This window comes from Lotus japonicus, chromosome 4 (assembly GCF_012489685.1).
Source record: "Lotus japonicus ecotype B-129 chromosome 4, LjGifu_v1.2".
In the NCBI taxonomy this organism is placed as follows: Eukaryota; Viridiplantae; Streptophyta; class Magnoliopsida; order Fabales; family Fabaceae; genus Lotus; species Lotus japonicus.
The window spans coordinates 77369218-77386404 of NC_080044.1; the positions used below are offsets into that span (position 1 = coordinate 77369218).

The 17187-nt window shown below is 36.8% G+C and overlaps 2 protein-coding genes across 2 annotated transcripts; both read left to right on the top strand.

Annotated features, from left to right (window-relative positions):
- Positions 1-935: 935 nt before the first annotated feature.
- LOC130714281 (polyadenylate-binding protein 2-like) lies at positions 936-4268 on the top strand. Its single transcript, XM_057564185.1, has 5 exons — positions 936-1291; positions 1816-1886; positions 3437-3628; positions 3749-3873; positions 3974-4268. Exons 1-5 carry the CDS (start codon positions 1081-1083, stop codon positions 4020-4022), a joined length of 648 nt encoding a protein of 215 aa, XP_057420168.1. The 5' UTR covers positions 936-1080; the 3' UTR covers positions 4023-4268.
- Positions 4269-10631: 6363 nt separating this feature from the next.
- Positions 10632-14229, top strand: LOC130714650 (uncharacterized). The gene is made up of 3 exons (XM_057564571.1): positions 10632-11369; positions 13112-13222; positions 13637-14229. The coding sequence occupies exons 1-3, from the start codon at positions 10773-10775 to the stop codon at positions 13787-13789; spliced, it is 861 nt and encodes a 286-aa protein (XP_057420554.1). The 5' UTR covers positions 10632-10772; the 3' UTR covers positions 13790-14229.
- The last annotated feature ends 2958 nt before the right edge of the window (positions 14230-17187 follow it).

Sequence of the window (17187 nt, forward strand, 5' to 3'; positions counted from 1 at the left end):
TGGAGGAGATCCCCTTTTGGTTGAGATTCAGGCCCTGAAAATTGGACTCTTGATTGCGTGAGGGAAGAACTTTATGCATGTTATCTATGAGTCGTATTTCTTTGAGCTAGTGAATGCGCCGAAGAAGAACCGTATGACTTTCATGGTTATCGAAGTGCATCAACACATCTATTAACTTCTATATAGATACAATGGAACGAAACTCTCAAATTTTGAGATGCCAAATTAGAAATATCATTTATCAGATCTGCACAATAATAATATATAGGTGATCTAACCGTAATTAAATCCATAACAACTTTTGAATCCATCTCAACCTTTCAACTCATAGGTCTTTTTCATGTACCAATCTCATGCATTTTAAAACTACCCACAGCTCAACTCTAAAAGAGTTACACAATCAAAGGTTAACCGCAAAGCCCCTAATCACCCAACCACAACAATCCCGTACCAAATCCCAAATGCCACCTTATAGCCCTGCGTAAAAGTTGAGGTATAAGTAATAAGCTTTCATATACACTCCATCACCAAACATCGTCCACGGAATCAACAGCTCCCTTTTTATGAAGATTATCAATCTCATTAGGCGATGAAAATTTTATTGAGATTTTGAAACATACTCTTTCTTAACTCGCTCAACAAATTTTATAAACATAATGATATCAGATGCTCTAGATATCCTCCGTATTTATATGATGTTAAAGGTTTTAATTGTCTTGCTTCCTCGCCGACCTATTCACATACTTTTTTTTTTAGTAGATGTAATTTTCCTCAATTCCCAAAAAAAATCATTTGAATTTTATTTTCATTGACCATACGTTAATTTAACCAATTAACATGGTGCTACACAATTTTTTCAAGTGGGTCAACATACAAATATCATTTCAAAAAGAACATACAAATATAAAATGTGTCATTGAGCACAAAGAGATTTGGGCCATTCGATCCACCAAATAGTTGCAGTTTCGTAACCCACATAAATTAGAAGAAGGAGGTAACCTAATCTGCATTACAATTCACAATTCGCACTTGTAATTTACAGAGAGGAGGAAAGGTCTTGTTGAGCAGAATCAGAAGAATATGGACGAGGAAGAGCACGAGGTGTACGGAGGAGAAATCCCCGACGTCGGAGAAATGGAAGCAGACGTCGACATGTCCGCCGCCGACGATGACGCCGCCGCCGTCAAGGAGCTCGACGAAATGAAGCGCCGCTTGAAGGAAATGGAAGAAGAAGCCGCCGCTCTTCGTGAGATGCAAGCTAAAGTCGAGAAGGAGATTGGCACCGTTCAAGGTTTGCATAATCCTCTAATCATCAATTCAATTATCATCCATGTTCAAATGTTTATGAGTTTGCTGGAATTCTACGTTGTTATTGTCTTTGACTTTCTCAACGTTTTGGCCACACTTGAGAGCACGCTTATCATCATCACGAGCTACCTTGTTTTTTTCTGCAAAGTCTTTTACGTTTCTGTTGTTTCATATAAGCTTAGCTAAAAGTCAAATTCTCAATTAAGCTCAACTTTAATGGTTATTGGAAAAATCTAAATCAATGAGAGCTTAGGTAACAACTAACAACCTTGCCTCGAATTGCTTGTTGGCGTTTTCATCGAAATCAACAAATCAAAGTTTTCTGAGACCCTTGGGCATGTATGATGTTTCTAGGACCAAGCCAGGTTATTTGAGCCGGAGACACCCACATCTAGGTGGGGCTAGCTCTCGGAGTGTGGATTTTTTTCATCCATGAGACTCAAACCCGGCATCATCGTAATCACCATTATTATTGATAATAACTTGTTCATTGAATATCTTTTGCAGATCCGGCTGCTGCAGCTGCTTCACAAGCAAACAAGGAGGAGACAGATGGTCGGTCCGTTTTTGTTGGCAATGTATGAAAGCCTATTTCTCCCCCTCTCTATCTCCTTTATGTGGATGTGCCATTGTAATTGGTGTTATTTAGAGTTGAACTAGAAGGGGAACAGAATGAATGTGTTCTGTGCTTATGAAATTTAAAAAGATATCACAGAAAGGAATAAAAAGTGAAAAAAGATTGAGGAGAAAAACTCGTATGTTTCTGAAAAGAAAAGAAAAAAGAAATGGAAAAAAAAGTCAAAAACATTTACAGAAGGAAAAAATAGAATGAAGTTGAGAGAAAATTGAAAAATATGAAAAAAAGAAAAGGGAAAAATAAGAACATGTTGGGGGAATATGTGTATGGCATCTCATGGGAGTGGCAGGAAGTGGTACACCTGGAGTTAGAATGTGTTAAAGATGCTTCAACTTCACCACCGGAGGAGACAGCTTGTGGTTCTTTTGGAATAACATTCTGTAAGTGTTGGGCATGCAATCTTAGTCATATAGCCCTTTTGTTGATTGCAATGAGGTCTGAGGTGCGTCTGATGTGTGTCATTTGACCAACATGCCAAAGGGTATGCAGGTGCTGCTTCCCTATGGTCTTAATTGTTGATCTCATAACTGTTCTCTTCTCTATGAATTAAACTACCCAATATCTTTTGGTTCAGGGTTTTGATTTCTTATTCCAAGTCATTTCACTGAACATGAAGTTGCAAGTGAATGATTATATACATTCTTTTTTTCTTTTCCCCCCTCTGCTATCACTTCTTACAAAATTCTGATACTGCAAGTTTTACTAAAACAGTTTGAATTTGGACACATTTATTCATGTTCCACTTATTCATTATCTGTTGGTGATGCATTAGATTAATAAATTTCATAGGATATAGGTATTGCAATCTTGCTCATTCTTGGGGAAACTTGTAGACCGGATAAGGTTGGCCATGTTTTAAATTGCTTTCAGGAGGAAACCAATTTGTAGAATGTGTGAGAATGTTTCTGTAGTTTGAGCAAAAGCCTGTAATATGACTATAATCTATTATCATTAAGTCTTTGCTAAGTTAACTTTTCAAGGAGTGTGTAGCTTAGTTTGGTTTTGTGTTTGGGATGTCATATGATGATTGCCTTTTGTGGTTTACGAAGTCAGAATTCCTCTGACGTGCAAGGAGTTTGAAAAATGCAGATTCATGTTGTGATTTAGAGAGGAGAATGGTTATGTTGTGAATTGTGGTACATTCAGAGGTCTATCTCTTTTTGGCTCCTTTCTTTAGGGATAAAAGTATAATTTGATTTTAAAATTGAGGGATACACCCTGGAGTTTTATGAGAGTTGAGTAATTTATGCAATTCCCCGTGAAATATATCGTAAATATGTTAGTAATAAGCTTCTATATTTGGGGTAAGATGGTAGCATAATATAAACCGGGACAAGAGTCCTGAATATATTTATGTGATCTATAAGGTGTAATTATGAATTCTAGTTTTTTTTCATTATAACTGGATTAAATGTGAGCACCCCTGAATTAACTTCATATGTTGCTCACTATTGGTGTCAAAATCCTTTGAAATTGATTTGTCTTTTACAGGTTGATTATGCATGCACACCTGAAGAAGTGCAGCAACACTTTCAATCATGTGGTACAGTTAACAGGGTCACTATCCTGACAGACAAGTTTGGCCAGCCTAAAGGTTTTGCTTATGTGGAATTTGTGGAAGCTGAAGCTGTTCAAGAGGCTCTCCGGTTGAATGAATCTGAACTGCATGGCCGTCAACTGAAGGTATGTTATTTCAATTGCTACTGTTCGCGTAATTCATACAACCCTTGGGTTCAAAAGAGCCATGAAATCATTATACTAAAATAGTAGTTTTTAATGATATTGATTAATTTATGATTCCAGGTTCTGCCTAAGAGGACCAATGTTCCTGGAATGAAGCAATATCGTCCTAGGCGCTATGATCCTTACATGGCATATGGTTTCAGGAGGCCATATGCTCCTTCTCCATACTTCTACTCCCCTTATGGGTATGCTGCATGCCGCTTTTGTTTAATTCACGTATGTTATGCCTAGCTGTTTTATTGATGTTTTGTGGTTTCTTTTCGTTTTCTGTTGAACTAATTGCAGGAAGGTTCCTAGGTTTAGAAGGCCAGCGCGTTACATGCCTTACTACTAGAAGTTCTTATGGAATGGTGTTGAAGATTTGGTGATGGGTGCATCCTGGAGTAAATAACTTATTCTGGCGAGCTTTTAGTGATGCTAATCTTCATCTCAATTATGTACTCTGTGACTAAGAATATATTTTTTTGTCCATTTTTCTTACTTAGATCTTGGGAGATAGTCATTATGTGACTGTATTGTTGCAAGGTCAGTCTTTATACTTTACATTACAGTGACAAAAGAATATAAACTGCATTAAACTTGTCTGGTCTCTTTCCCTGTTTAGAGCCACCAACACATGATGATTAATGTCTGGTGTTTAGATACATAATCGCCTTAGAAATGCTTATGCCTTAGCTTTCTCCCTTAAGATAGGGACTAGGCTAGGAGGAGTCTCCCTTAGAAATGCTTATACTTTAGCTTTCTCCCTCCCTTTCTTCCTCTGCTTAATGCTTATTAACCAACTCTTGGATCTTAAAGTTCAAGTCCCCTATGGGAGATAATTACAACATGATAATGTTTGCGATGACCTGAGAGTTCATTTCTATGACCTTTGGCAAGTATTAGGATCAAGCCAACCGAAGGATGATAAAACTTAAATATAATATTGGGATAAAACCCTCTTATATAAAAGCACATGAGGGTTTAATACAGACACACACTTTCGTTTTGGGAGAGGGGAGGGGGGAGGTTGTTACAGTGGTTTGTCAGAAACAATGATGGGGAGAAAGGGTGGTGGGTGGGAGGAGGAGGAAGAAGGGAGGAAAGGGAAATAACCCTCCTCTTATTTTGTTTAGGAGAGTGTTTAAAACATTTATTTTTAGGGTTAGGGCTCGTTTGGCACGCCGTATTAGGCATGATAGTATAAGCTTATACAATACATTATGAGTTTATCCATTGTTTGGTGATGACATTGTATTGTATAAGCTTATCCATCAAAGTCCCCTTATACGTTAAAATGGCGTATTATTTAATCCATCATGTGAGTGATGGATAAGACATGATAAGGTTGTGACGTATAAGTCACCATCACTACCACCCTCCATTGCTGCCAACTTACACCACCATTGGCACCACCACCGGGTGTTGCCGCCACCACCCGATAACCACCGCCGCCCAACCGTCACCACCACCACCACCGCCCTACCGCCACCACAACCACCACCATATCGCCACCACCACCATAATCGCCACCACCACCCTATTGCCGCCACCAACACCACAACCACCACCCTATCGCCACCACTATCACCATTGCCTCCACCCTCCACCGTTGCCGCCACGCTACTGCAGCCGCCACCGCCACCCTATCGTCGCCAACACCACAACCACCATCGCTGCCACCACCTCCGCCGCCACCACCGGTGTTACCGCCACCACCACCGACACCACAACCACCACCCTATCGCCACCACCACCATAATGTCGCCACCACCGACACCACAACCGCCACCCTATCGCCACCACCACCACCATTGCCTCCACCCTCCACTGTCGTCGCCGCGTTACTGCAGCCGCCACCGCCTTATCACCACCACCACACTATCGTCGCCAACACCACAACCACCATCGCTGCCACCGCCGCCACCACCGCCCTACCGCCACCGCCCTACCGTCACCACCGACACCACAACCACCACCCTATCACCACCACCACCACCATTGCGTCCACCCTCCACCATAGCCGCCACCTACCGCAGCCGCCACCGCCTTACCACCACCATCACCACCCTATCATCGCCACCACCACAACCACCATCGCTGCCACCACCACCACCAACTTATCTCCACTGTCACCACCACCGCCACCAACACCAATCTACCACCATTGCCACCACCACCACCAACCTACCACCACTTCCATCACCACCGCCACCACCGTTATAATCACCTCCATATTTGATTTTTATTATATCATTATTCAATATTTTACTAAACATAAAATTGCATTAATTTAAATGATATTGTAAATTATACAGAGTATGGCCAAACGCTGGATAGTATAAGAATGTTATCAGGGCTTATACTATCAGGCCTAATACTATCAGGTCTTATACTATCAGGCCTTATACTATACGTCGCACCAAACGGGCCCTTAGTATATTTTAGGTCGTGACATATGGTTTCATCTAAATTGGTTCATAATTTTTTTCCATAGCTTTAGTCTCAAATAATTTTTATTTAAAATAAGAACTAGTGACGTCATAATGCTTATGTGGTCCAATTTTTCTTAGTCACCCGCTCACGTGGTATTAGTTAAAGAGAGTTTATGTGAATTTTTCACATAACTTTTGGTCTCTCCCAACCTTCATGCTAATCTTGATCAAATATGATAAAAATTTGTTGTGTGTTTGTTTAGCCCCGTTTTATGGTTTCAGTTAAAAATAAGTGGATTAACATGCATCATAACCTGTATCAGCATGTTAGAAAAAAAGTAAAACTGAGTTTTTAATCATAAATTTGGGTTTATGAAAAGTAACTTCATATACTTTTCGATTAGAAAAGAACTAGTAACTTCATATACTTTTCGATTAGATGTTATTTTACAATATCCTCTTCTTTCCCTCCTGTCTGGATACTAATCTTAATCAAATTCCCTCATATCTACATACTAATCTCAATCAAATACGATAGAAATTCAATGTCTGTGTTTGTTTAGCCTTGTGTTTTTATGGATTCACTTAAAAATAAGAGGATTAACATGCATGATGCATCATCATGTTTGTGTATTTTTCAATTAAGTAAAACCGGGGTTTTAACCATAAAAAATGGGTTTACAACAATTAACTTCATCCGTACTTTTGAATCAGATAAAAAAAAGAGTTAGATGCTAGTATTTTACAATTTACCCATATTGTTACACCATTTTTTTTTTTACATCGGAAAGATAAATTGCATCCGTCAAGAATTGATCCCGGATCTCCCCTACCCAACTCATATTTCCCCGAGCTCCTACCACTTAAGCTATCATACGGGAACGTTACACCACAGTGGCGGAGGCACAGGGGTGACTCCCCCCTGCTTAGTCACCCCTGCGTTATTGGAATTTCTCTCCTGATGTTCCTTTTTTTTCTATTAACAATGTGGGACTTGACTTTCTATGTTGTGGGTTGTATTTTATCTATGTGGGACTTCATTTAGTCACCCCTGACTCAAATGAAACATTAAGTTTTATTAACGAGGTGTTCATCCTTGTTGTGGGTTGTGTTTTGCCTATATGGGACTTGAGTTTTGACAACTTCATTTTTTCTTTTTTATTAACGATGTGGGACTTTAGTTAGTCCTATGGTGTGAGTTGTATTTTGCCTATGTTGTACTTTGCATATTCAACACCTAGAGAAAGAAATTTTACAGCTAATCAGTGAAAAAAATGAAAAGCTTGACTATGAGAGAGTGGAGCAGAGGAATCAGAGAGAAAGCAGAGCTAGAAATTTTACATGAGAAGTTGTGACTTGTGAGAGAGGATGAATCAAAGAGAAAGAAGAGCTATAAATGTCACACTTGAAGGAGATTGTCACGGTGGTGAAGGTTTTGGGGATGCAGGAAAGTTGATGATGGTGGCAGTGAATAGTTGTTATTATTGTGATCTGTTGGTGGTTCAAAGGTAATGGAAAGAAGGGAAATGGAAGATGATGAAGTAGAGGTGCTGCTTAGTGTAAGGACTAGGACATTGGTGGGAAGGTGGAAGAAACATTTCATGGAGGATGAGTTTTGTGATATGATGCTATGGGATGAAGGAGATGATTTTTGGAGGTCTCTGTGAAGAAGTGAAGTAAGTTTTTTTGGTGGTGATAAGTTCCCTAGATATCTCCTAGTTTTCTACCTATACAATAGCTAAATAATAAACTTCATTGCTCTTCACTTTCTCATGTATGAATTTTTATACATATTCAAATTTTCATAAGTTCAAACTCGAATTTATCGGTTCAATTCTTTTTTGGTTGCTTAATTGGTCTGATGATATATGAGATTAAATTTGTGGTGTTTGTGTTTTGCTTAGGAAAAAGGTGATAAAAATTATGCACATTAAGTGTTTGTAAAAAGTTCCTTTAAGATTTAGCCTTCAATAAAGGGGCTTAAAATTTTCTTACAAATTATACTCATTTAAATCGTAGTCCCCCTCCTGAAATTTCTGGCTCCGCCCCAGCACCATTTCATAGTATACCTATAGTTTTATGTTTACTTTAGTAATTTAATCTCTGGAACTAGTTTCACTCTATTCAATAAAAACATTCATCTATTAATACTTACTTTTTTATATCATTTTGAAACAAAAATTCATTTTTTCAAACTATTTATCCAGCTTAATTTTACCTAATTTATATGAATTTTATTTTCTTGCATTGTAATATGAATTATTTTACACTTACATTCCATAATTTCATGCCACACGTTATCTTAAACGTCAAAAGGCGGTTAAAAGATTTTTTAGTTTTTTTTTTTATAGATTTTTTAGTTTATTAAATATAAAGTTTATTTTCTGATAGAACAAACAACCACTTGGTTTTTTTTGTGTAAAAGTACATTATTAACTCCATTCTGTAAAAAATAGATAGATCTACATTACCAAAAGTGTCTTTTAGATTTAACATTCCAAACTACCCTTGATGCTTAGGAATCCTAAATTGTATATTCTAATGGGCAGAACATGAAAGAGATTTGAGACTCCATTGACATTCCGTTCCATTGAATTATGAAACAAACACAATCTTAACTTAATTATTTTAAACACATTCATTTCATTTTTTCCTTTCCATTAAAATTCATTCATTTCATTTTTTCCTTTCCATTAAACAAACTTTTACATGTTGTTTTGTGAGAGAGGGTTTCAATGTTGTTTCTCTATCACCTAATTAATGAATGTCATAGTGTAAGTGGAGTTCCTTATTATTATGATTTTTAAAATCTGAAATATGATCCGTTAACTATTTGTGTTATGAATTTATGTTTATGTTAAAAAAACAATTATTCAGAAAATGTTTGTTTGTTTATGATATTCAAATTGTTTCATAACTTTATTTATGTTCATCTTTTTCATCAAAGAACCCCACCCCCATTCTCCATATCCATCATCATCAACCACCACCAGTCTAATATCATCAATCACATCCTTCTCTTTTTTCCCCTTTCACTCCCAACCCTATGCTTTGCAAGTTGCACCCACCTGAAACACTCATTGTCTGGGTTCGCAAAGCTCCCACCTATTTTACGTTTTATACAAGGGATAAGCAAACTTAGGCAGAGATTCTTCAAGGATCATCGTCGGAATTGAAATTGGAGTTTGAAGAAAGCAACTGAATTAAATCAATCCCATAAAACAGCGAAATCAACCTAGAAACCCCAATCTACAGTAACCCTTGGACCACCTATGACCTTTCCTTCTGCCGCTTACAACCTCCCATGCGACCATGACCTCCATTGAGCAAGGCAAGGACCATCGCAAAAGTTGAGCCCAACACAACCTCTTCTCCAACCTTGCTATCATGGATATGCTCAAACGAGCCAAGCCCTTCACAATCTAGGTTTTGATATGAATTTTCATAATTTTGAGTCTCAATCAGGGTATTCTCCAGCTCCGAACCATTTCTTCAAGTTTCAAACCATGTTGCCATTGGTGGTGGTGGTGGGGGTTTGATCGTTGTTATTGGCATCAGTTCTCGTTTGACTCAGAATCAAAAACAGTTGGTTCTAAATTGGAAGTGATTGCATGATTATGAATCAAATGTGTTGTCCCGGTGGTGTTGTTGTAGCCATAGAAAAATCACAATGTTCAGGAATGAAGATGAAGTTGAAGGTGATGAAGATTGAAGAGGGATTAGTGTTAAAAAAATTAGGATTAGATTTAAACAAATACAAAATCATGTTCTTTTAGTTAAGAGGAAAACAAAATCTTAATGAAGGTTTAATTTGATTTTTTTTATTTAAAAATTAAAGTCTCTGAATGATAGCTTAAATGGTAAGAGTTAGATGACATATTGGTTGAGAGAGGAATGTTAGGGATCAATCCCTAGTGGGTGTAATTTATCTTTCCAATGTACAAAAAACATTTTTTAATGGTTATTGTTGATATTCTACTCAGCCTAATGTTTCATTCCATGTTTAAAGGGAAGCTAATGTGTGCACTGACAAGCTAACTGCATTACCAGTTTGATCTCCATATAAGGTCTCTACTGCATACTGAGTTAAATTCGCTTCTTGTTTTGTACTGGCACTGTTATGTTGACTTAGCGTAGTTTTGTCCTTCTTTCAGTTATTCAATAAAAATATTTAAACTTTATTTAAAACTAAAATTGTCTAAATCACCCATGAAGATAATGCTATCACGTTTAGTGGACTTATGATTTTATTTAGGCTTAAAGGGTCAAATGACCCCTGAAATTACAATAATAAAGAACCTCACTTAACATTCATTCATTAGGTGATAGAGAAACAACATTGTATTATAACCCCTCTCACAAAATAACATGTAAAAATTTGTCTTTCCATAGTATTTCCACATTTTAATCTTGGAAAAGCAAAATCTGACTTTTCAACATGTGTAGTTAAAAGGTTAACTAAAATCCAAACAAACTTAACATTAAAAAATGATGCTTCTATAAATGAAAAAGAAATAGATAATCAATAGATTCAAAACCTTCTTCTCATCAATGCATATGAACCATCGTCAAAACCGTAGCATGATATCGATTCTCCGATCACCGTTGCTTCCACCCAATTCACAAGCTCCCTACATAACACGCTAACACTTTCAATTTTCAACGTTACAATGTTACTCACTTTCACTTCTCACCACCCTTTCGTTCCACATTCACTCTTCACCACAAACAGAATCTGCAACAACCTCTCCCTCTCCATCATCCCCTTACCCCCTCTGCATCTCAACAACACCGTCAAATACTCCACACCGCCGCACAGGTTCAGCTCCTTCACGACCCATGCCGACTCCCTCCGCCGCCGATCCGAACCTTCCGTCGCCGGCGATTCCAGTTTTGACTCATTTCTCTCTTTACTCGAACTCACGTGCCTGCTATCTTCGGTTGTTGTGTCGGCAGGTGTTGCGGTGATTGCGGCATGGAAGAAGGAGCTATTGGCGGTTATTGGAAGCAGAGCTTCTGTTTGGGGTGTTTTGATGTTGGCGGTTGGGGTTCTCACTGGGGCGGTGATTCGGAGGCGGCAGTGGAGGGAGACGGTTGTGACGGGCGGGTTTGCTGGGTCGGAGGTGAATTTGCTTCAGAGGATTGGGAAATTGGAGGAGGATTTGAGAAGCTCAACGAATGTTGTTAGGGTTCTGTCGAGGCAGCTTGAGAAATTGGGGATTAGGTTTCGGGTCACTCGTCAGTCTTTGAAGGACCCCATAGCTGAGGTAATTACTGCAAAACTAGTATTGTTTTATGATTTCACAATTCATGTGTGGAATATAGCTGTTGACTGAATTTAAGAGTTTGTAGGAGGAAATTAGAGTAGCTTTTAGAATAGCAAATGGAGAAGGTCATGTAGGATAAGAAGTTAGAACCTGTTTGGTTTCATTCACAGAACAATATCAGAACGATAGGATAAGACGTTTGAACCTGTTTAGCTCTTTCAATCTGTAAGCAAATTGTATCAAACTGTTCAATATGGAAGTGAATTGCACATTGCCTATTTTAACTTCTGTTGGGAATTCATTCAGAATGAGAGTGGCTAGGATTGAATTTCTATCCTTTTTTTTTATATACGCTTTGGTACCATGTTAAACATCACGTTTCTCGAAAGCTTAAGTTGTTGGCTAGGTGTCTGTGACTGTGTTTATATATCCACCTTTCATCGCTTTCATCTCCTCCTTCTTCACCATTATTTTCTAATTTCTATCTCATTGGAATCCAGCTCTGGATCTTCAGTATCCCTTTGCTTCTTACTTTGCCTTGGTTTCAGATATTTATAGTTGCTTCTCTAACACCAACTGGTCTTGCTAATACCCGCTTGTCAATTCTTATTTAGTATCCCCAAAGAAGACTTCGTCTTAAAAATGTTCATCAACAAATGTTTACAATACCCTAAGCTGTTGAAAGTCATTCAACTAATTATTTTGTTAAAATTTTGATTTGATCCATTAGCATCATGTTTATAAAATCAGATACAAGTCTTTAGGGTTTTTACACGTCTGTCATCAGTTAACTGTTAAAATTTACTACCGACTAAATTCAATAAGGCTTATGCACTGAAGGCAACTGAGTGTCTCACTGAAGGTAACTGTAGTGCAGTAGTGTCTCAACCAGGAAGAGGCCCTGAACCCTTTTAATGCCTCTCCTCACTGACTTAGGTGAGCTCTTTGGTTCCTTTAGACTATACTGATTTACGGCCACAGAGATTGTGTACAGGTCACACTACTAAGCAATGAGCATTATTTCACTTCCATGTGGCTCTGTCACAGTTGGAAAATCAACACGTTGCTTACTGAATTACTCAGAAATATCCCTGTGGCTCTTAAACTAGGGTTGAATGGCAGCAGTCCAACAAAGGTAGTTAGAATCAGAAAGAGTCGCAGTTCTGAGAGTTGAAGAGCCAAGACCACAGAACTGAACGTTCCTGTTTTCCCGGTTAAGGGAGAGGTTATGGAAATATGTAATCGTTACCAACTCAAAGCAGGAATGCAACAATCCCACTCAGGAATACTGCCAAACAGCACCAAACAGTGGAAATGGGAGCCAAATAAGGGTTATGCCATCAGGGGTGAGAGCACAGCAGACCTGGCAGGAATAGGGCTAAAATAACAAGGCCAATCTGAGTCCAACGGCAAGAGAGAAAACCCAGACAAGGATGTTAGAGCCAAACCATGGAAGTTTTGGTGGAGACTCAACAATCTATTTGATGTTTACAGCACGGGACAGCAAAAAACACTTAAATTTGTTAAATTTTGCACCTTGACATTTCTTAAGTAAAAATGTATTGCTAAATAGTTTTATGTTAATTTTTTTGATATTTAAATTATTTTTAATATTTATTTGTCATACACTCATACACTAGCTGATTGCTTCTAATTGAAGTTTAATATATTGAGTCTATGTAATGTAATGAACAAAAGAATCTGATGAAAAATATATCTAATTATGTGTTCATTTCTTGAAGACTGCAGCTCTGGCGCAGAAGAATTCTGAGGCTGCAAGAGCATTAGCAGTGCAATCAGACATTTTGGAGAAGGAGCTTGGTGAAATGCAACAGGTTTTACTAGCAATGCAGGTAATCATCCTCCTGTGTTATTTAATCCCTGCCCAACATAGGAGGAACTATTTAGAAATAAAATGATAGGTGCTTATTAGTGGAGTTTGAAGGCAGGATTATTTACTGTCTGTTATTTTGTTCCACTCACCTTTTTATCTTTAGCGTGCATTAGGGATGTTTTAATTTTGATCCACTGATAGTGTCACACAAACAACTGCTAAATCCTTCACTGCAAGTGCAAAATCTTAGTACAATGATGTGCCATATTTTTTATATTTTGAATGTGAAAACTAGTGCTACGTTGATCATGGGTCCAGTTGAAACTCATACTTTGGGCTTAAGATCTAAGTTAAAATTTTCTTGATCACCTTTCTTTCTGAAGTATCCTCAGAATATTTTGATCATATAGTTTGAGTTTCCTTGATTGTGTAGGAACAACAGCAAAAACAACTTGATCTTATTCTTGCAATTGCGAAGGCTGGAAAGCTATGGGAAAGCAAGCGAGAAACTAGTGAGGAACACAATACGTTAGAGGTTTCTAACTCAGCGTCAGATGAGGTAAAACAGGAGGTCCGTCAAATTTGAAGCTTGGGTTAAACTGAGAGGAACATCCTAATTTTTCAGGGTGGTGTGCAAAGTATTCTTTCTTACTGCTGTGTACACTGAATCATCAATCAACACACAAAGTCATGTTACCCTGAATTTTTTCAGCACAAATAATAATCACAAGTTTTATCCAGAGTGCCTCAAAGTTTGCTGTGAGTACAGGTGAGAAGAAATTACTCAACCCAAAATAAGATGTTTAGAATATGCTGAACTCTCTCGTTATAGATTTCAGGAACTTACTGGTGGTTAGTTGTGCTAGTGCTTTTTTTCAAGTAACTCATAATCAATTTTCTTTCTACATGCTTATGTTATCGTTATAAAGGCTCAGTATTCACACGTTTTTTTATTTCTCTTCCGTTTTTCTGTATCCAAGTCAAATGACTTAAATATACCTTGATATTGAAAATGTTTCTTGGTTAGATTGTTGTATAGCTCAGTTACCCGAGTAAATATGCCTTAAATCCATTGAAGAAAAATAATCTGTTCGAGGCTTGAACACGAACACATCGAACTAACCTTTATTATTTGTTTCTAATTTGTTAGTTTGTGAGCTGGTATGGTATGTATTGTAATATTATATTCTAGTAGTGTTGCATATCAGCATATATGAGGTTTGTTTTTCTCTACTTGATGTATGTGCTGTTTGACTGTCTTTGTAGCATTAATCCAATGACTTTACACAAAAAAAGAGGATAGGGAAGCAACGATGAAGACTATAAATTATCATGAACCATAATAATAAACCACATTATCAAAGATAAGGATTTGTACATAGCAAATCAATTTTCAAGAATATAAAAGGGTGTTCAAGTAAGAGTCCATTCATTTTAAAGTTTAGTAGAATTAAGTTTGTGAACTTAAATTTACAATAAACCTATTTGTGTTTTAAGGTTGTGAATTAAGGTTGAACTTAAATTACAAACCTTATCTCATGTAGTCAAATTAATTATATATTTATTCTTCGTATAAAAATATTAGCTATATATCAATTGGTTTTCACATGTTGTGTTTCGTATAAAAATATTTTTTCTTCTAAGTCATATAGTCCATGTTTAGATACACATAAACGGTAGAAAGTTATGCTGAACCAAAATCATTTCCCTTAATTAATTTTTACTTATGTCGATTATGATTTTAATTTTATTGTGATTTTGTCTGTTAGATCTCGGTCACCCCTTGTAAAAATCTTGCTCCGCCCCTATGGAGAAGGTTGCCAGAGAAGGGGGAAGGCAGTTAAATAAATTACAGTTAAAAAATATGAAAAAAAAAGTAATAGTTATAATTTAGGTGAATTTGTGGTACCAATATTTTTTTTCGGGTGTGGTACCTCGTATAGTACTTTAAGTTATAATTTTGTTATTTTATTTAAAAAAATGGATGATGTATTGTTGCAATTTTAAGAATTTAAGTTCAATGACTCAATGAACTAAATCACTAATAACATATTGTATTTAAGTTTGTTTATACTGTTCAATGCACGATTTGAAAAACTAGGGTTTTATGTTTAACTTTCAACTTTGAGAGATCATCTAAGATCCTTTCTTGTCAGGATCTTCTTTTTCCATGCCTCACCTATGTTGAACCTTGCAAATCTTCATCCATCATTTTATTTTAAGTTCAAATTGTTTTATTTTTCTATTAATTTATATCATTATGGGTACCACGCCTTAATCTGGCTTAAGATACCACAGCAAGCATCTATAATTTATTAGCACTTAGGCAAAACTGCATTAGGAAGTGTAATTTTCTGTTTTCATATTTTTTAACAGTAAAACCCATGGTTCTGTTTTTGAAATATAAACAAGTAAACAACAGTAAATTGTTTACTTATCTAGGTTTTCCCAAGGGGGTTTTTTCTAGAAAGGTTTTAACGAGGCAAATTTCTTTTATCTTTCTCCTAGGGGTAGCGGGTTTAGATTAGAAGTTGTTTGGGGGTTAATCTGCTGTATCTCTACTGCTTCTTGCTTCTGTAATTTTTTTCTTTCTATTTGTATTGGGTTGAAGTATTGGATTTCAGTCTCAGAAATCACCTTGAAGTAATTGATTATCACAATCAATGCTATGTTAGGAACAATCAATTTGTAAGAGAAGAAAGAAAGTCAAGAAAAACACATTCAGATCAGAAGAAGAATGAACAGAGGGAAAAACTTTATTAGCATTGATCGCACAATCACAGTGCATATTACAACATTTATAGCTAATCATTAGCTAAGGACTAAAACCAGCTCAGCTCACAAACTAAAGGACTAAAACTCTAAACCTTATAAAATCTGAAGGACTAATTCTAAATTACACAATATTACAACATGAAGTACCAGGGGTACTTCTATTTAATATATTTTTCAATGGCTTATAAAAAAAAAATAAACAACAGTAAACAGTTCAGAGCAAGCATAGATTTGAAAGGTACATCATAATATATAGACGCAAGCGTGACTGTCAGTCTTTTTGCAGTGAAAGACCTTTAATTAACTCCGATAATGGTATTTTCATCCTGTCATCAAACTTTCATTCATCAAAAGCTAATAAAGATTGACCAAAAAAATAATCAAAAGCTAATAAATTTAATTTTGGACCTCTGAGTGGAAAAAAGGGACGTACGACCGGTCATTCACAGAGTCACAATCCCTCTCACCCTCTTTGTGCAATGTCAATAATCTAATGCCAGCTTTGACTAATTGAAAGCCGCTGCGAACTACGAAAGGAATCACTTAACCTCGAAAAGGAAACTGTGACAGGAATAGTTACACTTGCCCTTTAAGCTTATTTGGTTTGAAATGCTTTCTTCAACTGTGCTAGATCAATTTTAGAAATTCACCACTATGTGCACATGTTTGGCTTTACATTAAAGTAATTGTGAACACGATTTCACATCTACAACACACCTCACATATATACTCTCAATTTTTCTCTCTATCTCTCTTTTTAATACATTACATTATATATCATCTCTATATCTATTTTCTATTCTATCTTACTTTAGATGTCTGCAACATTTGGGTGTACACAAACATAATTGTGTTCTTTGGTGTCATGTTACATGTCGAAAGGTTCGTTATTATTATGCTTATTATAATGATATCATAGGGCCACTTCCGTAGGAGTTCAATTGAATTATGAGAGGAAAGTAATAAATACTTGTCAGCAATGTCATTTTTAGTCATTCAATTCTATGAAAACGAATTCGTATTTCTTGGGAAAAATCCAAAATCGATCCACTCTTTGGAGCTAACAAGATTGTTACACCACATTCAGTTTGCCCAGCAGCCATATAAATAGTCACTGCAAAATTACATAATTAACCGTGTTTATGGGTTAAGAGAAGTTGTTTCTATTCATCACAACCCTGATTCACCTGATTCACTGTGATTTTTCAA

Excerpts from the sequence above, each read along its gene's own strand:
- LOC130714650 (XM_057564571.1), top strand. The coding sequence starts at position 10,773 with ATGTTACTCACTTTCACTTCTCACCACCCTTTCGTTCCACATTCACTC. Across the intron at positions 11,370-13,111 it reads TGAAGGACCCCATAGCTGAG|ACTGCAGCTCTGGCGCAGAA; the intron begins GTAATTACTGCA and ends CATTTCTTGAAG. Across the intron at positions 13,223-13,636 it reads AGGTTTTACTAGCAATGCAG|GAACAACAGCAAAAACAACT; the intron begins GTAATCATCCTC and ends TTGATTGTGTAG.
- LOC130714281 (XM_057564185.1), top strand. The coding sequence starts at position 1,081 with ATGGACGAGGAAGAGCACGAGGTGTACGGAGGAGAAATCCCCGACGTC. Across the intron at positions 1,292-1,815 it reads GGAGATTGGCACCGTTCAAG|ATCCGGCTGCTGCAGCTGCT; the intron begins GTTTGCATAATC and ends TATCTTTTGCAG. Across the intron at positions 1,887-3,436 it reads GGTCCGTTTTTGTTGGCAAT|GTTGATTATGCATGCACACC; the intron begins GTATGAAAGCCT and ends TGTCTTTTACAG.